The sequence below is a fragment of the Neofelis nebulosa genome, chromosome 6, assembly GCF_028018385.1.
Source record: "Neofelis nebulosa isolate mNeoNeb1 chromosome 6, mNeoNeb1.pri, whole genome shotgun sequence".
Classification (NCBI taxonomy): domain Eukaryota; kingdom Metazoa; phylum Chordata; class Mammalia; order Carnivora; family Felidae; genus Neofelis; species Neofelis nebulosa.
Genome location: NC_080787.1, coordinates 121,754,047 through 121,775,373, shown reverse-complemented (window position 1 = coordinate 121,775,373; position 21,327 = coordinate 121,754,047). Strand labels below are relative to the sequence as shown.

At 42.3% G+C, this 21,327-nt stretch overlaps 1 protein-coding gene across 1 annotated transcript in view; it reads right to left on the bottom strand.

Annotated features, from left to right (window-relative positions):
- The window catches only part of SMLR1 (small leucine rich protein 1), a 125,328-nt gene that overhangs the window by 7,630 nt on the left and 96,371 nt on the right, over positions 1 to 21,327 (bottom strand). The window contains 2 exon segments of the mRNA XM_058736170.1: positions 8,419 to 8,580; positions 8,583 to 8,657. Of these exon segments, the coding sequence (XP_058592153.1) occupies positions 8,419 to 8,580; positions 8,583 to 8,657 (237 nt within the window).

Genomic DNA, 21,327 nt, shown 5'->3' with positions numbered 1-21,327 from the left:
CCTGCTGCAGGAGCTCCCCTTACCTCCCCAATCACTTCCAGAAGAAATGTAGATGTTTATTTTGCAAAAATGGTCCCGGTTGTGGTGGACAAATCACCACAGTAATAATCGTTACATGCTAAGTATTGTTAATATTTAGCAGATTAAGTGTTGATTAAATTTCTTACGACTCCCTCATTCAATAGGCATTTATTCAGCATGTCTGTAGGCCAGGGGCTGGGGATGTGGAAATGAGTAAGATAAGAGTTTCTATCCCTGCTCCTCCTCCCACCCCCAAAATAATGTGTTTGCACATTTATAATCTTTAGATACGTCAGATTAGTCTTCTCTCCTTTACCTTTTGTCATCCTTTAGTGAAAACTGACAGTTTCAACTTTTACCACCCGCATACTCCTTAACCCCTTAAAATATAACTTCCGATAAAGCTACTCTACTGAACTATGAAAAGTCATCCATGAGGGGCACCTGGGTGGCTCAGTCCATTAAGCGTCTGACTTCAGCCCAGGTCATGATCTCACAGTTTATCCCATGTCAGGCTCTCTGCTGACAGCCCAGAGCCTGGCGCCTGCTTCAGATCCTGTGTTTCCCTCTCTCTCTGCTCCTCCCCTGCTCATGCTCTCTCTCCCTCTCTCTCAAAAATAAGAAAAAATTTTAAAAACACACACCCACAACTCAGCACTGATATCCTAATTACTAGATCTAGTGGCATTTTTCAATCCCCAGCTTCCTTCTCTGTAGCATTTGACACAAGCCCTCCCGTGCTCCAGTTATTTTCCTCCCTTTGGTTTTTATCATGTACCATCTCTTCTGTGTCCTCTTCTCTGCTCCCGTAGCTTCAACTATTACCTCTCTGGCAATAACAAATTGGACCTGTAGCTCTGAGATTTCTCTTGAGATCCCAACAAGTATCACTTGGGACCTTCCTGGTACATTAAAAAAATATATCTCTTTTCCCGACCACCACAACTGAGCCTGCTTTTGCTCTTAAAAGTTTTATTTTCAGAATTATAATAAATCAGATCATCCAAAGCCAGAGACCAGGGGCTTGGAATCTTATGGGACAGAGTGCATGTTTATAGACTTGAGCCTGGAAATGTTCCCTTTGGCTCCCATATCCAACCCACGCAATTTAGCCCTCGCTGGGCACTTTGTACGCCCTGTAGCCCAGGACACAGGCACTGTCCCTGAGCCAGGTTCTTCTAGGTCTCCGCGACTGCTTGTTGTCATAGTCGAGGGGCATTACATGTACACCAGGCAGAGACAGGCTGCATGAGCCTCAATATTTAATAGCTACGATTTGCTGAGTACTTGTTACGTGTCAGTGTGTGAAGCCCTTTGCGTGTCTTATCGTGTTTAACTCTTGATGGCATTATATTGTAGTCACCCTTGGTAGTCTGACTTTACAGATGAGCAAACTGAGGCAGGGAGACATCAAGAGGAAGCCACTTGCCTAAGATGCCAGAAAAGAATAGACTCAGGATTCCATCCCAGGAAGTCTGATTCCAGAGCCCACATTCTCAACTACTTGGTTACACGGCCTCTCCACTAGATTATTGCTTGTTCTAAGATGTTGCTTGAGATGGCCCATGGTTTAGATAATAAACTCACTGGAATGTCAGTAATTTCTTCCTTTTTACTTTATTTAATTTTATTTTTAATTTAATTTCATTTTAGAGAGGATGCGCGAGTGAGGGAGAGGGGTAGAGGTAGAGAGAGAGAGAGAGTGAATCCCAAGTATGCTCCACACTCAGTGTAGAGGCTGACGCGGGGTTCGATCCCATGACCCTGGGATCATGACTTGAGCCAAAATCAAGAGTCAGATGCTCAACTGACTGAGCCACCCGTGCACCTCTCTTCCTTTTTATTTTACTATTATTATTTTTTAATGTTTATTTATTTACCTCGAGGTGGGGGAGGGAGGACTGAGAGAGAGAGAGAGAATCCCAATCAGGCCCTGCGTGCAGAGTGCAGAGCCCGATTCAGGGCTCGATCTCGTGAACTGTGAGATCATAACCTGAGCCCAAATCAAGAGTCAGATGCCCCTTCCTTCTTATTTCTAATTATTGAAGACTGTGCACAAGTGCTTTGAATGAGGAGCCCGGATACAAATTGTAGAACTGAAAATGCGTGACCCGAGTACCTGCAGGAGTGGAGAACTAGAATAGAGAGACCAAGAGGAAGCTCATCAATCCGCAAGGAGTTATCTCTCCAGTACGTAGTGTGTGGTGCAAGGCACAACCCACAGAGCAAGAGCAATAATTTACACTTCTAAAAGAGCTTGCAACCTGGTCATTGTTGTACTTAATTAGTCTGTTAAGGAAAGTTCAGAGAGATGCTAGACAGATGAGATTGGCAGGCGGGTGTTTTGTTAATTGCGGAAATTCTGCAGGCAACGGAAGTTTTCCCTATTGGGCCACAGGTGAAGAAATGCAACCTCCCTGCCTCAGCGTTAAGTCTTTACGCTAAGGAATCACCATCATAAAGAATTAATCCTGGGGGACATCTGATTTTGGCTCAGGGCCTGATCTCACAGCTTGTGGGTTTGAGACCCAGTTGGGGTTCTGTGCTGACAGCTCAGAGCCTGAAGCCTGCTTTAGATTCTGTGTCTCCCTCTCTCTCTGCCCCTCCCCTGCTTGCACTCTGCCTCTCTCTCTCTCTCTCTCTCAAAAATAAACATTAAAAAAAAGAAGAATCACTCCTGTTATATAAACAGATCAAATCCTCTCAAAGCTTTTATAAAATTCTTGCCACGTTTAAAATTCTCCCACAGTTGCTCTCCATATTGGTAGTAAGTTTATTTGCCTGGTCCAAAAGGTTTCATCCATTCAACAGATATCTATTGAACATGTCATCTGTGTTCAACACTCCAGGAATCGTGTGTTGGCTGAGAAGGCTAGCGCTGGAGTTGGCCAGCCAGCGTTCAATTCCTGTCTCTACCACTTTCTAGGTGAGTGATTTGGGCTATTTACTTAATTATTATATGGTAATTTTAATAATAGCTATCATAATGACATGAACACTGCTTCTTGGAATTTATAAGCTAGCAGGGGTAATAATGACTAACAGTTTTGAGAACAGGCATTGTTAAGAGACTTGTATGTATGACCTCACTTAATCCCCACACCAATCTTATAGCTCCTTCCTGCTATTATTCTACTTATTTATTTCATTTTTTGAGAGAGAGAGAGAGAGAGAGTATGCCAGGGTGGGCGAGAGGGGCAGAGGGAGAGAGAGAGAGAGAGAGAGACAGAGATAGAGAGAGAGAGAGAGAGAGAGAGAGAATCTTAAGCAGGTTCCACAGTCAGCATGGAGTCTGATGTGGGCCTCAGTCCCACAATTCTGGGATCATGACCTGAGCCGAAATCAAGAGTCAGACCCTCAATTGACTGAGCCACCCAGCCACCCCTCCTGCTATTATTCTATTTTACAGATGAAAAACTGAAGCTTCAGAAGATTGGGTGGCCATTGTTACAGATCTGGAATTTGAACCCCATTTGGTTTGACCCCATAGCCCGAGCTCTTAACAATTTTACCCTACTAACGCTTAAATTATTCTGATTTTTCCAAATACTTATCTTTTTCCCTTTTGATTGCTGACTATTAAAACATATATATGAAGTTCAGTGAACGAGGTCTAGCCACCTGCACATTTTCAATACTTGAGTTGTCTCAGAATGTAAGTTGCTGAAGGCCAGAATGTGATCACTTACCCGACCTTATTTTGGATCTAACTCCATATGAAAACTTTCAGGCATTCAATAGATACTTTTTAAAAAAAATAATGATTATTTTTGGCAATGTTGGCTACTTAGAGAGCATTTTGTTCTTGATCAGAGTGATGGTATTTTGAGGGGAAATAACAGCACTGAAAGTAGAGGCTTAGGAATCTCGGGACTTGGGGAGATAAGATAATCAAAACTTCTACTCTAGAAGGAATGAAATGTTCATAGTAATGGCTGATGAAGGGTTTGGCAGATGGCAAGTTCAAGATTCAGACCTCCACCTCAAGAGCTGCTCCTCAAGGCAACTGACAGAGATTGAAGAGTGCAGGATGCTGGAGAATTTTCTTTCTTCCTTTGTGAGAAAATTGATGTGCTCTACATACTAATTAAATTTACATGCGCCATTACTTCCTAAGGCTTCAAGTGTAGGGATTAACGTTGAGGGATTACAGTACCTGCACAAGCTTTCTATCACATCTTAAAATGTCTCTCTTGTCTGATGGACTAGGATGTATGGGGCAGGCAAGCTGATTTTCTGTTTCGGAATGCAGGACTCTGGGGTTCTGTGAACACACTAGTTAATCTGTCAATGTCTCTTTCTTTACAGGAACAAAATAGGAATGATTACACTTGCCATAACCCCGGATGGAAGATTAATGACATGACATTTGACCATCTGGTTACAGTTTTTAAGTGGGAACTGCTAAATAGAGATATAAACTGGTGATATTTTATTTGGGGCCAAGTGAGCTCAATTGCCCTCAAACTATAGAAGAGATATTACTACTTACACTTAGGAAAACAGCTCCATTTTTAAAAGGCTACATGTTCTTGAAGTGTTTTTTTTTTAAGGAAATTTTGGAAGATCAGGGGAACAGATCTGCATAAAAATGAAAATATGCTTACACTGGACAACATAATCAGGAATTATTCCAAAAAAGGATGCACAGTTCCCGTTTGGGAGAAGAGGGAAAGATAAGCAAGTCATGGTTTGATTAGAAAATTCTCTAGACAGTGATGTGGTGTGCAGGCTGCCCCTCAGCTGCCCTCCTGGCCAGGTACCCCTGGATAGGTACCCCTGGCCAGGTACCTATAAGGGATGGTGCCCAAGGCCCCCGCTCTCCTCACCCCACTGCACTTGGGACCCAGTCTCAACTGAATGAAAACTGACAACAGGGAGCCTTCTTTGGCCCCATCAGCCGGGCAATCCTCCCTTGGTGTCCTGCAGATGGTTCCTTGGAAGGCCACCGGTGTCAGAGTGCTAACAGTCCTTAGTATTCTTTCCAACAATAAGCCTCAAATGGGACCCCTACTGCATTAAGTGATTGATGCAGAGAGTTTTGCTGGCTCCTTCCACATCTTCACTCACCATTCCTGGGGTCCTCACCAGTAGCCTGGAAGCTCCAAGGCACACTTCAGTGAGAGCCAACAAAAGGGGACAATGGAGAAGAACCACTGAAAATGAGACTCATTACATCGCTGTGGGTGCCCCTGAGCTGTTCAGAGGGTTCTGCTTCTGGTGGGAATGCTCTGCTCTAACTTTGGGGTAAGATTTAGGGAGAAGGGCAGGTCATTCTTAAGGCCATTGGCCAGACATCTAATGAGGCCAGAGCCAGAAAAATAGAGATTTGTAATGTCTCTCCTTCAACTTCTACCAATTTTATGGGATGATTTTTGTGGTTTTCTAGACCTGGGATTGTTCTCTTAGTTCTAAAATCTCAGAGTAAAAATCTGTGTCAGTAGCTAGGACACTCCCTGGTATATGACAGATTCTCAAATATGTGCTGAATGAATGAATGAGAACTCTTCCTACCCAGAAGTATGGGGCAAGTTTGGAGTGCGCATCAAAGTTGGTGAAAGACCTCTACCCAGGGGGCGTTGGCCTTCATTGTGTAGGGCTAACCTTCTTGCTTTCCTTTGGTTTAAATGCCATGTTGCAAAAATCAGAGGCTTTGATCTCTAGATAACTTACATGGACAGGGAGGTGTCAAAGAAGGAAGGGTGTCACTGTGCAATGATCGTAGCCCACACGTTGAGCATGTCCTTGGGGCCGGGCATGCGTGTAGGACATTGCCGACATTTTGTCCTGCCTCAGCCCCCTGTGATGCCAGGCCACACTTTCAAGGGCAGGCTGCCTTTTCCAGGGCCTTCTGAAGGAATGAGATTGATATGTCTATACCTCATAATTCTCTACATTATCTAAATATCTAGGCAAAATACTGTAGACCCATTTAATTTTAATTTTTGCAGATTATAGATATTTTCCCCCAAATGTCACCCAGGGATAAATAAAGCTATAAAACCAAGATTCATCCTTCGTTGAAGAATCTGTCCCAAACACCAGGTGTCCTGCTGAACGATCTGACCTAAAATAACTGATAAGTAGAGGCCAGAAAGAGACTTGAGAATCCATGAGCCTATTTGGGTGTGTTGTTTGCGTCATTTAATGCTTGATACGCTTTTGAGATACTAAACATTTTATCTACCTGAAAAGGCAGGCAGAGATGAAACTTGAGAATGACATAAACGATTCAAGTCTCCGGCTGTGACGTCAGCATCCTGTTACTTCTCCATAGGGTGCTCAGTGTCACCGGGAGCCTGTGGCATGCATGTGCGTGACAGGCGGCCATTGCAACACCTTTAAAAGACTTTCAAAATGCATGTGTTTGCAGTGGCTGCACATTAGACCAGTTTGGAAGACTAAAACTCCTGTGAGGATCCTGGGGGGTTCTAATTTTCTCTTCCTTTTTCAGAGGCTCTTTTCCAGGGTCCAATGTTAATGAATGGCTGAGTGGCAGAACATCCAGTAGACTGGTCTTGAGGCAGTGGAGGATAAACTAACTTAATAAAGAAGAGGATTCATGAGGATCTCCACACGAATGCTGGAGGGCAAGACAGCATACAGCTGGGTCATTCAACAAGAGAGCTGGTCATAAAAATGAGACCAAGAAATGAAAGGTGAAGCTATGTTTGAGTATGTTAGGATCAGAAACTTGCGATTTTCTAATGAGCTCCCTGCCCTCTAGGATTTCTTGGTTCTAAATCTCACCTTAGAAATATCCCCAATTGTACTTCTACTTGACTTTAGGCCTAGGTGATGGCATTCTTCAGTCAAGATTCTGAACATCTGTTTTCAGAATGGAATCCATGAAGGCATTGCTGGGACATGGCCAATTTCAGTGGAGAAGGAACAATTTTCAAATTTGTTTTAAATAGTGCTTTAATATGACAGCATCTCACATTTTATTTTATTTAAAAATTTTTTATTTTTTATTTTATTTTATTTTATTTTATTTTATTTTATTTTATTTTTTGTGTGAGAGAGAGAAAGAGAGAGAGAGGGAGGAGCAGAGAGAGGGGAAAACACAGAATCCGAAGCAGGCTCCAGCCTCCGAACTGTCAGCATAGAGCCTGACGTGGGATTTGAACCCATGAAACATGAGATGATGACCTCAGCTGAAGTCGGACGCTCAACCGACTGAGCCACCCAGACGCCCCTGACACCATCCAACATTTTAAATATTACTGGTTTTTGTTGCTATTGCTAAAATAACTATTAACCTTTGTGATATTAATCTAGCGTTTCCTGGGCACATTATTAACAGTCTATGAAGTCAAAGTTCAGTTTCATTAATTTAATTATAGCAGAATAACCAGTCTGAAACTAGGACCCAATTGTCTATGTCCAAATCACTTTGAGCTTCCTGAGTTTTGTTTTGTTTCATTTCGTTTTGTTTTGTTTCTCCTTGAGACTATAGTCTCATGGGGGTGCCTGGGTGGCTCAGTCACTTAAGGGTCCGACTCTTGATTTCGGCTTGGGTCATGATCTCACTGTCTGTGGGTTCAAGCCCTGCGTCAGACTCTGTGCTGACGGTGCAAAGCCTGCTTGGGATTCTCTGTCTCTGTCTGTCTCTGCCTCAAGCTCTCTCTCTCTCTTCTCTCTCTCAAAAAGTAAATAAATAAACATTAAAAAAAGAGACTATAGTTTCATGAAAAGCATACACCAAGCCATCAGCTATCTATTAGGGCTTGACATTTGCCAAACACTGTGACAGCACAATAATAATAATAATAATTATTATTATTATTTTTATTTTAGGGAGTGCGACCTGAGGAGAGGGACAGAAGGAGAGGGAGAGAGACTCCCAAGTAGGCTCCGTGACCAGCTCAGGGAGCCCAACGCGGACATCCCACAACACTGGGATCATGACTTGACCCCAAATGAAGCATCAGATGCTCAACCGGATGAACCACCCAGGTGCCCCGGCACATTTGCTTAATAGAAGCTCAGTGGGTGAGCAAGAAGCCTGTGTGTGTGCACACTCATGGCATATGCACCTATGTGTCACATAGAGAGGGCAGTCCATGATATGCATTTTAACGTTTGTGGAATATGTTTTCCCTGAGAGAGAGAGAGAGAGAGAGAGTCACATGTAGGAATTGCTGATTCATAGTTGGGCTCTCCGTGAGAGGCTATAGTTAGGGGTCCCCACGGCGGGCCGTCCACACTGCAGAAAGGGTCAGATTGCCCGTCCACCAGTGAACGAGTGGTGACAGAGCACTTGGTGAGAAGTGCCTGTAAGTCACAGCCAGGTATCTCCCGAGGCCCCCCGGAAACATGGACCGTGCGCTGGCCTGTGCAGCTGAGTCCTGGGAAAGGCCTTCGAGCCCCTGCCCTGTGTGGCTTCCCACTTACCCTCCATCAGTTTGGTCCTGAAGTAGGCGATGAGGAGGAGGAGCAGCAAAGTCACAGGCAGGAAGACCCCAGCGAACAGGAGCCAGCCGGGGAGCTCCCTCGGGAACGCTGACAGCACGGGGCTCATTGCCAAGCACCCGGCCCCCCGAGGGGCCAGCGGGCCGCACTCGGGATGACAGCAGCTTTGCTCAGAGTCTGTATTTGTTTGCTTCTGGGGCTCCGGCCTTTGCTCAGCAAGTCTCAGTGGAAGTTTTGTGGACTTTGCTCTATTTCAACAGCCCCGGGGACGCCGAGAGGCTTGCTAGCGGGTTACTCTGTAACTCAGCTACCATGTGTGGAGGAATTGAAACGTGATTCTTCCGAAGCGTTACGGAGAGGAGCGTTTATCTGGCGGGGTGGGGAATATCGCCAGGAGGCCTAGATATCTTTGTATTCAGTTTATCTGGAGTGAATAATACCTGACTCCAAGCAAATCTCATTGTTACGTATCTTCTACTTACATGTGCCCAGACATGGGAAGAAGTTGTCCTGCATTTTCTAAATTTCAGAGTTGAAAGTTGCTTCGCAGCCACGTCCATGTGCCTATGAACCTGTGTCTGGAAAAAGTGAATTTTCCTTCACGCGGAGTTGATACAACTGATATCAAGGAAGGGGGAACGCTATTCTTTCCATGGGTAAAAACTCTTCCTAGTATGTCCTGCTCTGAATACTTTCTGGGAGGTGCATTTGGTGTATTTATTTATTCAATAAATATTTAATTCTACTGGAACCCAACCTCTTGGCTAGACGCTGGACGTACAAAGAATAGTAAATCATGGCGCCTGCCTTCTCGGAGTGGAAACAGACGCAGAAAGAGGTAATGACCCCGAGCGATAGTGATGGGATAGATGCTATTATGGCCCCTTTTCCTTCGTCCCTCAATGCATCAGCTTTTGCCTCCTGCATTAGTAGTTTGTATTACTAATTATCTTCCACTTAACACATTTCTGTGGCCCACCATTAGCAGGAGAAGGTGGCCCCTGAATGATAATGTTGTGGTTTGAGTGGTAAGTACAAAGATTCTGGGGAAAGAAAGGGCAAAAAATTATGTTGACACTGACTTGTTGACTAAGTTGAGTTGCCACTGGAAAGACACTGGTCTACTAAACTAAAGGCAATAGAAAGAATCATTTCCATAATGAGAGAATCCCCTGGAGAATTTGGGAAATTGGGAGGGGAAATTGACGAGCCACCTTCTTGGGCTCACGTCTCTTCTCATGCTCTGGCCCTGTCCCCGTCCCCATTTGGCAGCTGCCGTGGTGAGTGGCTGGCAGAGTCTATCAAGCACATGCTGCTGTGAGTGCCTCTTGAATTCCTTCACCAGGGGTTCTTCATGGCCACGCACAGCCTTAATCCTCCTATAAACTCGGCACCCTAATTTATAAAATAATAAGAATAGGGAGCATCTCTGGGATGCTTGGCTGGCATTCCTAAGCAGTGAACAATAAACAGCTTCCTCTCAGAAGAGAGACATCTTAATTGCAGGAAGAGTCCTTTAGAATAGCCAAGATTAAGTCAGCATCTGTCGTACTTTATTTGCTTCTCTTCTCCCCCCTCCACAAACCCTTGAGTGGTGCTGCTGTTTTTTCTCTTGAGTGCTTTCCAATGAGATGGCTCTCTGGTGCTCTTTCAGCTTGAACAGGATGCTAATTTGTAAAGTGTCAGTCTACAAAGAAGCTTCATGAGCAGGTGACATTACCAGGGAGATGTTAGGCAGCTGTTGTCATGTTCTTTCTTTCCGTTTTGTTCCATTCAACATTCAAGCCCTCGCTGAATGCCTAGAGAAGGTAAGTAAGAGTAACAGGCAAAAATATAAATGATATTAATATAAGCTCCCGGGTTGACATATAAAGTGCAATGGAAGCATTGAAGAGAGACTGATTAATTCCAGTTAGGGAATTGGGTCGAGTTCATGAAAAAGATAGTATTTGAGCTGAACCTGGGGATGGAGAGCTGTGGAATGGCCTCCTTAAACAAATACGTGAAGGTGGGGGCACAGCAGGGTTTATGGAGGACAGGGAAGAAATGAGAGTAGCCAAATGATATGGGGTTCAGAACAGAGATACGAAGGTGGAGAAGTGGGGGGCGGGCATCAAGGCATAGACTCTTGAACGTGCTTCCAAGGACTATGCTGTTTGGACAAAGGGGACCAATGAAAGGTCTTTGATCATGGACGCACATGAGTTGACCTGGGTTCACTTAGGTAGCCCTTGAAAAAAGTGGACCAATGAGAAAGATCCAAGTAGGCTGTTTCAACATGGTGTCAGTATATAATGAGTCTGAAACGGGGGTGGCAAAGGGAAGGGAAAGAGGAAGACAAGGGGCTGGAAGGACCCCATGAATAGTCCTTGGTGAATAAGTAGATAGAGTAAATGTCACCCATGATGCTACCAATCACTTTGCACTTACTATGTATCAAGCACCTCATAACCACTCTACGTGTATCTTATTTAATCCTCGGAGTGACCATATGAGGAAGACTCATTTGACAAACGAAGAAATGAGGCACAGAGAGGTTAAATAACTTTCCCAAGACACATATTTAGTGAGTGACAGATTCAGGACTGTGATCCTGAACCGCTGCTCTCATCCACTGTGCTATGCCAGGCTTGGGTGGCTGGGGAGATGGCAGGGCTATAAAGTGAGACCTGAACACAGGTCGGGCAGCACATTTGGATGGGGGAACATTTATAGTTTGGCACTCATTAAATTGGTGGTAATGCAGAGAGTTTCAAGGGGAAACTTGTGGAAATCTGGAGATCAAGAGAGAGGACAAGTCCTCTGTAGTGTAGATGGTGGCTGCGGGTGAGTGGATGGAGAGAGCGCTCAGGAAGGAGTGTACATGAGGATAAAAGAGACACCAGTTGCAGCCCCTAAAGAATGCCCTCACTTAGGGGCCCCCAGGTGGCTCTGTGGGTTAAGCATCTGACTTCAGCTCAGGTCATGATCTCACAGTTCTTGGGTTCTAGCCCTGCGTCGGGCTCTGTGCTGATCGTTTGAGCCTGGAGCCTGCTTCAGATTCTGTGCCTCCCTCTCTCTCTGCTCCTACCCCGCTCACATGCTGTCTCTCTCTGTTTCTTATGTTAAAAAAAAAGAACTCTCTGACTTAAGACATGGGAGGCAGGGTGAGAACCAGGGAAGAAAACCAAAAGGCTCTGTGGGGTGAGAGAGGAGCCCACAGGATGCAGTGTTAGGAAATGGTAGCAAACGAAACTTCCAAGAAGGAGAGGGTGAGCAGTGGTGTCAGTTACTGGCTCTGAGCTAATTCTGATCCACATGGAAATGTCCAAGAAAGTGCAATCTGTGAAGCGGACGTAAAGCTTTACTTTTTTCTTAAAAAGCCTCTTTTGGGATATAATTCACACAATACACTGCACAGCTCGATAGGTTTTGACCTGTGTGTGTCTATGTCTGCGAGCTCATTGTCATGATCAAATGATGAACCCATTCACCCCAAAAGTTTTCTTGTGTTCCTTTCCTATCTCTGCTCCCACCCCTCCTGCTCCCCCAATTCTTAGTCAACCACTGATCTGTTATCTGTTACTCTACGTTAGTCTGCATTTTTAGAATTTTATACACATGGCATTGCACAGTATGTCTTCTTTTTTTCTAGCTTCTTTCACTTGGTGTAATTATTTTGGAATTGATCCATATTGTTGTGTGTATCAATATTGCTTTGTGTTGCTGAACACCATTGCATTGTGTGGAGATCCACCTTTTACCCATTTACCTTTTGGTGGCCATTTGGATTGTTTTCCATCGTAGACTACTACAAATAAAGCTGCTATCAACATTCCTGCACAATTCTTTTTTTTTAATGTTTATTTATTTTTGAGAGAGGCAGAGAGAGAGAGACAGAGCACGAACAGGGGAACGGCAGAGAGCAGGAGACATAGAATCCGAAGCAGGTTCCAGGCTCTAAGCCGTCAGCACAGAGCTGGATGCAGGGCTCTACCCCACCAACTGTGAGATCATGACCTGAGCTAAGTCAGATGCTTAACTGATGAAGCCACGCAAGCACCCCTCCTCCAATAATTCTTTATGTGGACATGTGCTCTCATTTCTCTTGGGTAGACACCCAGGAACCGAATGGCTGGATCATATGGTAAGTGTATGTTTAACTTCTTAAGACATTTTCAAGCTGTTTTCCAAAGTAAGTTATACCATTTATATCTCCACCAGCAGTGTAATAAGAATTTTAGTTTTGGGGCACCTGGGTGGCTCAGTCAGTTGAGCATCAGTCTTCAGCTGAGGTCATGATCTTGCGGTAGGCGGGCTCGAGGCTTGAGTTGGCTCTGTGCTGACAGCTCAGAGCCTGGAGCCTGTTTCGGATTCTGTATCTCCCTCTTTTTATGCCCTTCCCCTGCTTATGCTCTGTCTCTCTGTCTCTTTGTCTCTCTCTCTCTCTCAAAAATAAATAAACATTAAAAAAATTGAAAAAAAAAGAATTTTAGTTTCTTCACATACTCACTGACACTTGGTATGGTTAGTTTGTTTGTTTTTGTTTGTTTGTTTGTTTGTTTTAAATTTTGGCCATTCTAATGATATGTAGTGGTATCTCACTGCAGTTTTAATATACATTTCCCTAAAGATGTTGAACATCTTTTCATGTGCCTATTTGCCATTCTATGTATCTTATTTGAAGTGTCTGTTCAACACTTTTGCATGTTAAAAAAAATTGGATTATTTGTTTTTTTATTGAGTGTTGAGACTTCTTCATATATTCTAGATATAAGTCAATTATCACACATATGATTTGGAAGGATTTTTTCCCCCCATTCTAGCTTTGTCTTTTCGTTCAGTTACCAATGTCTTGGAAAACATAGAGGTTTTAATTTTTTTTTTAACATTTATTTGTTTTTTAGAGACAGAGACAGAGCATGAGCAGGGGAGGGGCAGAGAGAGAGGGAGACACAGAATCTGAAGCAGGCTCCAGGCTCCGAGGCATCAGCACAGAGCCTGACGCAGGGCTCAAACTCACGAACCGGGAGATCATGACCTGAGCCGAAGTCGGGCACTTAACCAACGGAGCCACCCAGACATCCCAATTACTGTAGCTTTAAAATAAGTCTTGAAATCAGGAACTATTAGCCCTCCAACTTTGTTCTTCTTCAAAGTTGGTTTGAGTAATACAGGTCATTTTCATTTCCATACGAATTTTAGGATCACCTTGCCAATTTCGATAAAAAGCCCTGCTGGGGTTTTGACGGAGATTGTATTGCATGTGTAAATGAGGAGAGAATCAATATGAAGAGAGAATTGATATTTTAACAATATTGAGTCTTCTGACCCATGAACATGACATGTGTTTCCACTCTATTTGTGTCTTCTTTAACTTTTCACAACAATGTTTTATAGTTTTCAGTGTGTGAGTCTTAAACATTTTCAGTCAGATTTATGTGTAAGTATTTCATATTTTTCATGCTATTGCAGAGTATTGCTTTTTAGGTTTTGATTTGGGATTATTGCTAGTATTAAAGGTTTTCTTCAATTATGAAAAATGTCACACCACTGGGAACTTCTGGAAGACTAAATATTAGAATTAATTAAAACATCCTTTAGAACTGGGAACTTTTAGTTATAAAGGCTGGGGATGTTGGAAACACTGGTAATCAACTTGATTTACCAGAATTCAGGGTGGGATTCCACGGGCAGCGTGCAATTTCCGACCCAAACGACAGCAAATTCTTTACCTGGCTCCTTACCATGTCATAGGAAAAATCATTAATACCATTGGAAAATATACATCTGTGAAAACTGAGGGACATAATGCATTGGGGATTACACTCTCCTGTTGATTTCCATAATAGTGAATGTTCCCATTGCTGATTTACATGGTTATTTAAGAAACAAGTGATTGCAGATGTTGAGATTTGGAATAAAATTACTAGGGAACTACTCATTTACCACCTATTATATTCTTGGTGACAGCTGGGCAAAAGTCTTCCTCAGATAAATGTGACTTATTGAAGGTAATACCAAACCCACCATGTTTCTGATTTGGATTCTGCATTAGTCTGCCTGAGCCATAAAGAATGACTCATTCTAATGACATCGGCAAAAGCTTACCTTAGGTAATTGTGACCTATGATAGATAATACCAAACCCACCAGGCCTCTGATTTGGATTCTATGTTAGTCTGACTGAGCCATAAGGAATGACTCATTCCAATGACATGCCATAGGACAATGAAAGTTCTGAAGTCCATCAGTGGAAGGTGCCAAAGTGCCATTGACTGATAGCTGGGATACCAAATTATGTACAGCTACGAAACCAATGCCAAAACTTAAGTACAAACACAACTAGTGACTATCAAATAAAGTTCTTTGATTTCATCATGTGCATGACATTTTGCTAAAGTGAAGCCTCGCCCACAATGTAAATGTAGAACTGACAGCTCTTTTGAGTAGGAAAAAGCCTATATGCTTCTGCCCCATATTAACTGCCCCTCCTAGCTTGGCCCATAACTAAGTCCTATTACATGGCACAAATACTAAAGTCAACACGAAAACCAGTGCTCTGAAACCATGTAACAGTAATGCATTATAGGGTGCTCATTCCATAAAAAAGGATGATCACAGAAGAGACATAAAGAATTTAAATTCTTTGTAAACTTTGAGAAAAGGTCCACCAGCTCTTATTTATTCATACTTGCAGGTAACAAATATTTATTGAGGCGTTAACACGTGCCCTGCAGGCACTGATTTGGGGACTATGTACATATCTGTGGATAAGGTAAAGTCCCTGTCTATATAGAACTTACATTCCAGTGGAGTAAGTTGTCGATAAGCAATTGTAGGTAACATTTATCAAATGCATATATTATTCTGGGTAATAGTCTAAGCATTTCATGTGTTACATCTCATTATGATCTTACATCAATGCCTATGAAATAAGTACCACTTTTCATTTCACCATTCTACAGACAGAAAAGCTCCTGGAGTTTGTATAACTCATCAAGGATTACACCACTAGAAAATGGCAGAGCTAGGATTTGAACCCAGAGCCCGAACACTTATCCACAGTACTCTATTCTTCTGCTTCTCAACCTCCTAGAGATAGATACACATATGCAATGTTAAGTAGTGATAAGTGCTCTGCAAAGACTAAAGCAGGACGGGAAAATAATAGGAAGTGCTCATTTTAAGCGGGGTGGACAGGGAAGTTGTATTGGCCTGCTAAGGCTGCCATAACAAAATACCCCAGACTGGGTGGCTTAAACAACAGACATGTATTTCTCAGAGTTCTGGAGGCTGGAAGTCCAAGATAAAGATGTGGGTAGAGTTGGTTTCTGCTGAGACCCTTCTCCTTGGCTTATAGAGATGACTGCCTTCTTGCTGTGTCCTCACTTGGCCTCTTCTCTGTGCACGGATGCTCCTGGTGTCTCCTCCTCTTCTTAAAAGTGTACCAGTTGTATTGGATTTGAGTCCCACCCTTATGACCAATGATACCTTAAGTACCTCCCTAAAGGCCCTAGTCACATTGGGGATTAGGGCTTCAACATGAATTTTGGGAGGGGACACAATTCAGAAGTTTCTCTGAAAAGCTTGACTTTTGTGCTGAATGAAGTGAAAGAAGGAATCATGTGCACAGTTGGAGGAATAGAGTTCTAAGCAGAGGGGATAGGAGGTACTAAATTTCTGAAATGGAAATGTTTCTGGGGTGATTGAAGGTATGTAAGGAGGCCTATTGCGGCTAGAGCACACTGAGAAAGAGGCCAAGCGATAGAAAACACACTTTTGAGAAATATTGATCTAGAAACTTGACAACAATGACAATAGGCCAAGAAGATGTGCCCATAGTCGAATCTCTAAAATTCTACCGCAATTTATTAAACATTGCTTGGAAAATGGTTAAATATAGAGAATACTGGGGTAAATAGGTTTCTTTATTGCAAGATTTTGTAGAGGTTTTAATTTGGTATTCCGAGAGGAATACTGTGTGAGTCTCTTCCAAACTTAGACCATCAAGTCCTTTTGCCAGGAGATTCTCAGGGGATTAAGGTCTCCAGACCATGCTTTTGAGTATAGGCTACTGGGTAGGGAGATTTATCCTACTGCTCTGAACATGAAGTTTATCCCTAAGTATCAACATACATGTTTGAGACTCTTAGGTAGAGAACAGTGGATAAGGAACAAATTCTTCTGAGAAATTATGATGATGGGTGTTTTTTGGTTTTATTTTTGTTTTTGTTTGCTTTTGTTTTTGTAAATTGCACTAGCATGAACTGGCCCGAACAATTCAAGAAGCATCAACCTTGTCTCATTCATGAAAATTTCCAATTGGCAGCTCATTCCACTTTGCAAGCTTATTTTTCTCACTGGAAAACGATCATTAGAACATGCCCACCTGAACACAGATTCTTTGTAATCCAATCCTAGCTAGGGTGGCCATAGAAATTAGATGTTTCTGCGCATAAACAATAAGCTGTGACAGGGGCAGGTGGCTCTCTGGGATTAGTATAAAAGTGAATACGTGCCCTCCCATGTGCCAAGGACACGAGGGTATTTTGACACACCAAAAAGTTTTTGTTGCTGGAAAAATTTAGAATATCAGAGGTGGAAGTCCTGCTGATTGAGTCCTCCCACCCCCACCGCCTTCACCCATTATGCTTTGATCAATCAATATGTTTTTGAAATAAGAGATCAGAACAGAGACTGATTTATGCTGATTTAAGTTAGTAAAGTTTAAATGCCAGTACCCCTCATTTGCATAGGCGCTTCCAGACCCAGGGAAGAATACTGAAAATATACATACATGGGCATAGTGTTTGAATTTTTTTTAGTGTATTTATTTTTGGGAGAAAATGAGAGAGCGAGCATGCAGGAATGAGCAGGGGCGGGGCAGAGAGAGAGGGAGAGAGAGAGAATCTCACCCAGGCTCTGGGCCATCAATGCAGAGTCCCACCCAGGGTTTGAACCCACAAACCGTGAGGTCATGACCTGAGCCAAAATCAAGAGTTGGAGGTTCAACTGACTGAGCCAATAAGGTGCCCCACGCATAGTGTTTGTAAAGTTTACAAAAGAAATATATTAACTGCAATTGATTAAGACTGTGTCTTTCCACCTCAACTCCCTTTCTGTCATGTTGCTTGTGTTGGGTAGTGTTGGAGCAGCCATGGACATATTTGGGAGAGGTCTAGGGGAAGATGAGTCAGGGACACATCTAATTGCAATAGTGGAATGTTTATGTGGTTTGCAGTCGTTTCTGTACATAGTTAAGTCGTATTTAGTTGTGTGTGAAAAAAGGCTTCGGGAATACTACCACCCACTGTGTAGTAACTCTTAGTATGTGACCTAAAGGTTCAGGGGCAAAAGGTCATACCTCAACATGTCCTATGTACTCAACTTCAGAAGTATATGGGAACTGGAGGAGAAATAAGGTTTGAAATATACGAGCCAGAGCGACTCTGGAAAACTCTTCCAAATGTCACACGTGTAAAATTCGAAGGGGACGATTTGATTCTCATTTGTGCTCAGTCAAAACGAAAGTTCTCTCCTACGGTGTATACGCAACTCTAAACACACATTCTGGAGTTAATTGGGTAAGACAGAATTTGTGAGAACTGCGTCTGAGGTTGACAATGGTTAGCAATGGCACCACAAACAGTAATTGTGTCTTTGTGCGATTTCACAGATTCCCAAGTACTTGGTTATGTTTTAGTGTGTATGGTGGATCTTATCTTGACTAAGTGTGGCAGTTCTGGACAAAAGAGCACACAGAACTGCCACCTGGCAGAGCATGCACCTGAAGAAACCTGTGTTCTGATAACAAAGTGTATGTATTTATGAAAGTTCAAGGGGGGCGCCTGGGTGGCGCAGTCGGTTAAGCGTCACGATCTCGCGGTCCGTGAGTTCGAGCCCTGCGTCAGGCTCTGGGCTGATGGCTCGGAGCCTGGAGCCTGTTTCTGATTCTGTGTCTCCCTCTCTCTCTGCCCCTCCCCCGTTCATGCTCTGTCTCTCTCTGTCCCAAATAAATAAAAAACGTTGAAAAAAAAATTAAAAAAAAAAGAAAGTTCAAGGTATGTAAGAGAAATTTGATTATATGGTTATATAGAACAATATAATATAATGACAATTAAAAACATTTAATTCCTCTTGGAATGCATTAATTTCAGATTAGGTTTTTTTATTTTTTTAAATTATTGATTATACCAAAATTCAAATATGATAAGAAGGAAACTTCCTAGTGGAGGCCAAAATCAAAAATCAAAAACTGAAAGATTGACAGAAGCCCAAGAATGTAAAAAAAAAAAAAAAAAGTTAGCTTTTATTTTATTTTTTTTAATTTTTATTTATATTTGAGACAGAGAGACAGAGCATGAACAGGGGAGGGTCAGAGAGAGAGAGGGAGACACAGAATCTGAAGCAGGTTCCAGGCTCTGAGCTGGAACTTATGTGCAGCACAGAGCCTGACGCGGGGCTTGAACTCATGGACCATGAGATCATGACCTGAGCCAAAGTCGGACGCTTAACCGACTGAGCCACCCAGGTGCCCCATAAGTTAGCTTTTAAAATTTGTAACTTGTTATTTCTTTTCTGTTTATGTGGGTATTCACTGTCATACAGAATTTTGTGTTGGCAACTTTGTATTTTTTTCTCTGAAATAGGAACCCCCCCCCCCCCAAGTATAAAGCTTCAGACCTACAAAATCTGAATCTGCTGCTGGATAAGAATAGAAATGTTCCAGAAGAGAAAAGCCTGAGACAAGTACCAGACAGCCTTGCAGACCACTTTGTGATTTCTAAATTCTCTGATTTCCACTTCTTGCCATAATTTAAAAATGATAATGACCCCTTCTCATTGGTCTTTCTGGCCATATGGAGGCTCTGGAAGGCACTTCTGACTTAATGGGCTCTCACCAGAGGGGCATTACCAAAGATGGCTGTATTCAGTATGAAAGGGCAGGGGGTAGGGTGGCGGGTGGGGGGCGGGGATTGAGTGATGCCACAGACCCTCGATATGTCAGAGAGGAGCTTTTAGCAGACATGAAATTTACCCAGATGTCATCAATTGATTGTATGATTGTGGTTTTCTTCTTTAATTGGGAGTCAACCTTTTCCTGCTATATAGTATTATTCCAAAATCTATGTCACAGAGAAGATAATTTAACATAATGCCATTACACAGATTTATAGCTGACCCTTGAAATAGGAGTCAGAATTCTCTTTATTTAAAAAAAACACATAATTTTATTTCCATTTCCCTTTAGAAAAAAGTCCTTATGACTTCTGCAGTATGCAAACAGTACATCATCCACAGTGTCATTTAAACCCGAGTGTTTTCAGATGACTGACAAATCTGTTGCTTTTGCCCAGCCCTGCTTTCTGTCAGAGCGCTACACTTTAAAAATGTGTTGCTGCAATATAGGCTAAGTTCTTTCATTAGCAGAGTGAGTATAATGCACCAGTCTGTATTAATCACTACACATAAGCTACCAGGACATTACTAGAATTTTCTGCCAAGGTAGTAACAGGAAAATAACAGCTGTTTGTATAAGGAAACTAGGAGCTCATTTGCACGGCTACCGGAGGCAACAGGGAGATTAATGCACCTTGTCAGTTCTACAGGTTTAATTTGACTTGCGCTAAAATAGCATCCATACACATTGCCCCCTGCCATTCATTTCTCCTGAATGCTGATTAATTTACTCTCATTTCACCCTGAATGCTGCCAGGCAGTAATGAGTTGTAGCCATCTGGCCGTCCTATTTTATCTTCCCCCACTGCCCCTAAAAAGAAGCAGAGATGGGGACATGGGCATCCATCCAGCTGCTTAGCGTTCCAAGTCCTCCTTTTGGGGAATGCAGGGTAGATAGCTGTCCAGACAGCGGATTCCTGAACTGGCACACAGTTTTTGTGTTGGTGTTGAAAGGCAAAAGCCTCCTAATTTCAGAACTGGCTAAGGAGGTGGGAGAAGGGGCACAGATAACAGAGTCTATATATCAGAGTTAACAGTTAAGCTTTGTAAAAAAGAGATTTGTAAAGTACAGCTACTGTTACAGCGTGGTAGTTTATAGATACATAATAATACAAAGTACACAGAGATAAGGCTCTTTATAGACATATAAAGCAATATTGTTAATATTGTCTTAACTCCTAGAAGAACAGGAAACCATTTGGTCTCAGTAATTGCCTCCAAATATATATTTTTTCTTTTCATAATATTTTCAGAATAATCAGACATATTACCTCATTATGGATAAAAGAATAATGAATAGGACAGACATAAAATTGATTCAATTTCAAGGATACTGTTTTTAAAGAATCAACTTCATTGAGGTATAGTTTACATATAATAAATTCTACCCATATAAGTTTATATTTCAATGTGTTTTGACATATTGATATACTCCTATAATCCCCACCACAATCAAGACACAGAATATTCCTACTAGCCCCCAAATTGTCCTTGTGCCCCTCCCAGTCAATTCTTCCCACCCTCAGCGCCAGGAAACCTCTGATGTTCTTCCTGTCAGTGTAGATTAAATTGATTTTTTTCCTGAGTTTCATAGAAACAGAAGCTTATGGTGTGTACCCTTTTGCATCCAACTTCTTTGTTTAGCATAATTCACCCATGCCTTTGCATTTTTTGGTAATGAATTACTTTTTATTGTTGAGTACTATTTCACACCGTATCCTTCCATATCATTATAGATATAGATTTGTTTATCCATTCATCTGTGGATAATGGACATTTGATTTCCAGCTGTTGGCTGTTATGAATTCATTTATGTGTAAGTCTTTGTGTGGACATTTATTTTAATTTCTCTTGAGTAGAAACTTAGGAATACAATTGCTGGGTCTTATAGTAAATGTATGTTTAACTTTTTTAAAAAACATTTTTAACATTTATTTATTTTTGAGAGACA